Source organism: Drosophila yakuba, chromosome 2R (genome assembly GCF_016746365.2).
Source record: "Drosophila yakuba strain Tai18E2 chromosome 2R, Prin_Dyak_Tai18E2_2.1, whole genome shotgun sequence".
Taxonomy (NCBI): Eukaryota; Metazoa; Arthropoda; class Insecta; order Diptera; family Drosophilidae; genus Drosophila; species Drosophila yakuba.
The window spans coordinates 9,259,833-9,263,043 of NC_052528.2; the positions used below are offsets into that span (position 1 = coordinate 9,259,833).

The 3,211-nt window shown below is 39.4% G+C and overlaps 1 protein-coding gene across 1 annotated transcript; it reads left to right on the forward strand.

Annotated features, from left to right (window-relative positions):
• The first annotated feature begins 1,064 nt into the window (after nt 1-1,064).
• LOC6529816 lies at nt 1,065-1,728 on the forward strand. Its single transcript, XM_002090762.4, has 2 exons — nt 1,065-1,163; nt 1,252-1,728. The coding sequence occupies exon 2, from the start codon at nt 1,260-1,262 to the stop codon at nt 1,578-1,580; it is 321 nt and encodes a 106-aa protein (XP_002090798.1). The 5' UTR covers nt 1,065-1,163; nt 1,252-1,259; the 3' UTR covers nt 1,581-1,728.
• The last annotated feature ends 1,483 nt before the right edge of the window (nt 1,729-3,211 follow it).

The following is a 3,211-nucleotide window of genomic DNA, read 5'->3' on the forward strand; positions in this document are numbered from 1 at the left end:
AAGTATGTTAAAAGAAACTTGAAAAATATTGTCAAAGCAACAGCAAAAAAACCAACAAAGGAAATAAGAAAATGAACCCCAAAGAGCACTACTAAAGGCCGCGGGTGCAATACGAAAAGGATATCAAATTATTCGGATCCACAGTGCAAAGGGTTAATTGAAGAGTTATGTTGTTAGGTTTTATCTAAAGAAATAAAACTCACGAATAAATGCGTTTATAAATTCTGACTGTGAGATATACCCTTACCTTTAGCTGTTGTAAATAGTTAGCATTGAACATAAACTGTGAACTCTGCAGTGTGAATACATTATTTTATGGTACACTGTTATTTATTATATTATCTTAGGTATTATTTATTACTTATATTGAAAATTGGTTTTCCCACTGCAAGGTCTTTTTTTTTAACGAAGTACAATGGTTTGATTTCGGTACTCAACAGTAACTTCGTCGTTAACAAAAGTTATTTAAAATCTTTGTCATTTCTGGGGCGCCACCCAATCAAGTCTCTTTGTGCGGCCATTCCTTGTACTAGGGTTAAATACTTAGCAGAGACAGGAACCGCACCCCGGTTCGTGTCAATGAAAACCCAAAGAGTTGAACTGCGGTAACGGCAATTTAAATTTTACTTTTTAGTTATATGTTAGGTGATGATTTCAACGTACATACCACTTTAAATTAAGTTTCCGACAATTTGAAGATTTGTTATCATCATACACAGCCTTATATTTGCATTGGGAACAAATGAAATGCATTCTATAATCTGCGGTCTTACGCATATTTACCTTCAATATATCCAAACCATGCCGAATGCTTCCACTAATCCGCGGGCATTCGCAGTTCATCGCACACTTTTTTAAATAATCCCATCCATCTTGACAATTGTCTACTCACGGAATTCCAAATTAAAATTTCACATTTTCCCTCAAGTGCTGTGTCTGCGAATTGAATTGAAATCAGGCCTTCGGGCTCATATCTTTCATTAGCATTTTTAATGCCTGTTTAACCTTTGTGTATGAACCTCATCTTTCGATTGTTTCCTGCTGAATTTTTCTCTCAGCTTCCAGTAGGCTGTGGGTCTTCCGTATTTGGGGTGAATTGTCTTATAAATCTTTCTTTATATTATGTCATTTTCGTTTGATCCACACGGGCGTTAACATCTTTGGTAAGTTGGAACAATCTAGTTACAATCTATAAAAAATATACAGACTTTCAAAATTGATTATAGATTTGATAAATATTTTCCATTTTAGGGAGCAACATGAGTATTTCTTTAATGCGCAAACATCTGAACGAGATGGGGATCCTAAAGCTCAGACAGCCCACGGGTCGCAACTATATACCCATGGCCGGTCCTCCTCGATTTCCGATGAGTTCTGCACAGCGTTTGATCATTGGATGCGGTTCCTTGGTCGTCATGATGATCATTCCCTTCTACTGCCTCTTCAGTCTTCCTCGATGGTCGAGGATGCATTTGGGATTGCCGCCTGCAGAGGAAGAGCAGGCAGAGGAACCTACACCCCAAGAGGCCCACGATGAAAAGGACCAGGACAAGGACAAAAAGGAAGAGAAGAAGAAATAGATCCCAAACCTTAAGACACGCTTTCTTTTAAACGGTGACTTCTGATTAACACTTTTCTGGGGCCTCCATAAGAAAACTTTGCAACTGCGTGGAGCTATTTATCAACATCACAGCATATTAAAATTGCCAGATTGATCGTTAAAACAAACAAATTCATTTTATTGAAGCATTATATTATTTTAATTTCATATTTAGTGTCTGTGAGTATCGGAATCCCATTTTTCTATTTACTGCTTATGGCCAGCATAAAATGTCACCCTCATCGATAGTGAAAGTGGGGAGTCCACACTAAAAAAAATACAACATCAAGCTGACTTGATTTACTTTACACCCCACAAATAGATCCGCTTTGAAGCCTACCCACCAATTGGGGATCTACAGTAGCCCCGCAGACAATAAACCATCCATTGTCCGCGTCCAATTAGTTGGCGCAAACACCTCTTGCTAAAAGGCAAGAGAAGAGCTCCTGTGGAAATGCTCCTCTATAGCCACAGACCATTTTCCACGGCTGCCTACCACAAATCAAACTAAATAATCCAAAAATAAACTAAAAAACAAAACGACGAGAAATCCGAAAAACCCAAACAAGCCGAGGAAACCCAAAAGCAAAGTGCCTACTTTCATTAAAAGTATTTTTGCGCTCATTGCCAATGCATTCGATTGTGGACTTTCTGGGTCTCTGTGAGTCTCTGTCCCATGACTAGTTAGACCTCCGACTTGGCTTTGACCACCTCCTGTTGGTTGTGGGCCTCGTATCGCATCCAATCCTTATAATCTACAACACAACGTGACCTTCTTCGCCTCGTCTACACAGCAAAAAATTATGAACAAGCAAAGGATCCACTGTCGCTTTCCTTTGTACTTCAAATAATAGAATTAAATTAATAACAGAAGAATAACAAATTATTTGCTTACGGAGGGCATAATAATATTACTATCATTGCTAAATTAAGAAAATTATCTTCCGTGCAGAGAGATACTCGTCTCCAGTCGAAGCGAAGCCAAATCCAGAAACGACTAGCAAGCATTCGCACACGAAATTTGAAAAAGTAAAACCGTCGAAGGAAAGTGAATTTCTTTTTAAGCAAATCAACATGCCACGCCCCCGGACAGCCCCCGTGTCCCTGCCCCTCCTTGCCTAGGCCTGGAGATTCACAGATTTTTTGGTGAAATTTCAAGTGCCATTAAACTGGTTCTGTCAGCCGTTGCACTGTCGATCGGATTTTCTGTTGGCTTCGCTTTTCTGCTTTGGGCCATGTTTTGCGTTTTTGTTTAGGTTCGGCATCTGCCACACTCCTTGGAGCGTAATTACACCTGTAAAATAAAATGCAATAACCTATATTGAGCAACTTAAAAGCGAAAACACTCATTTTCGATTTTATTTACTACTGCTACAGTGAAAATTCATGGAGCCCTAATTAGCATTGGTCTGATAAGGAATATCTAATGCCTTAGATAATAGAAGGTCGACTGTTTCTTAGGTTTTCGGTTTAAAAGTGATACCCTAGCAAAAGGGTATTCCAGGCATCTGTGTCGTGGGAAATTTACATGTGCCCCATGGGGAACCCCTTTGTCATTGCCCACACTCCGCGCTAAAAACTTGCTTCATTTTCGTTGTAATGCCGGGGCAT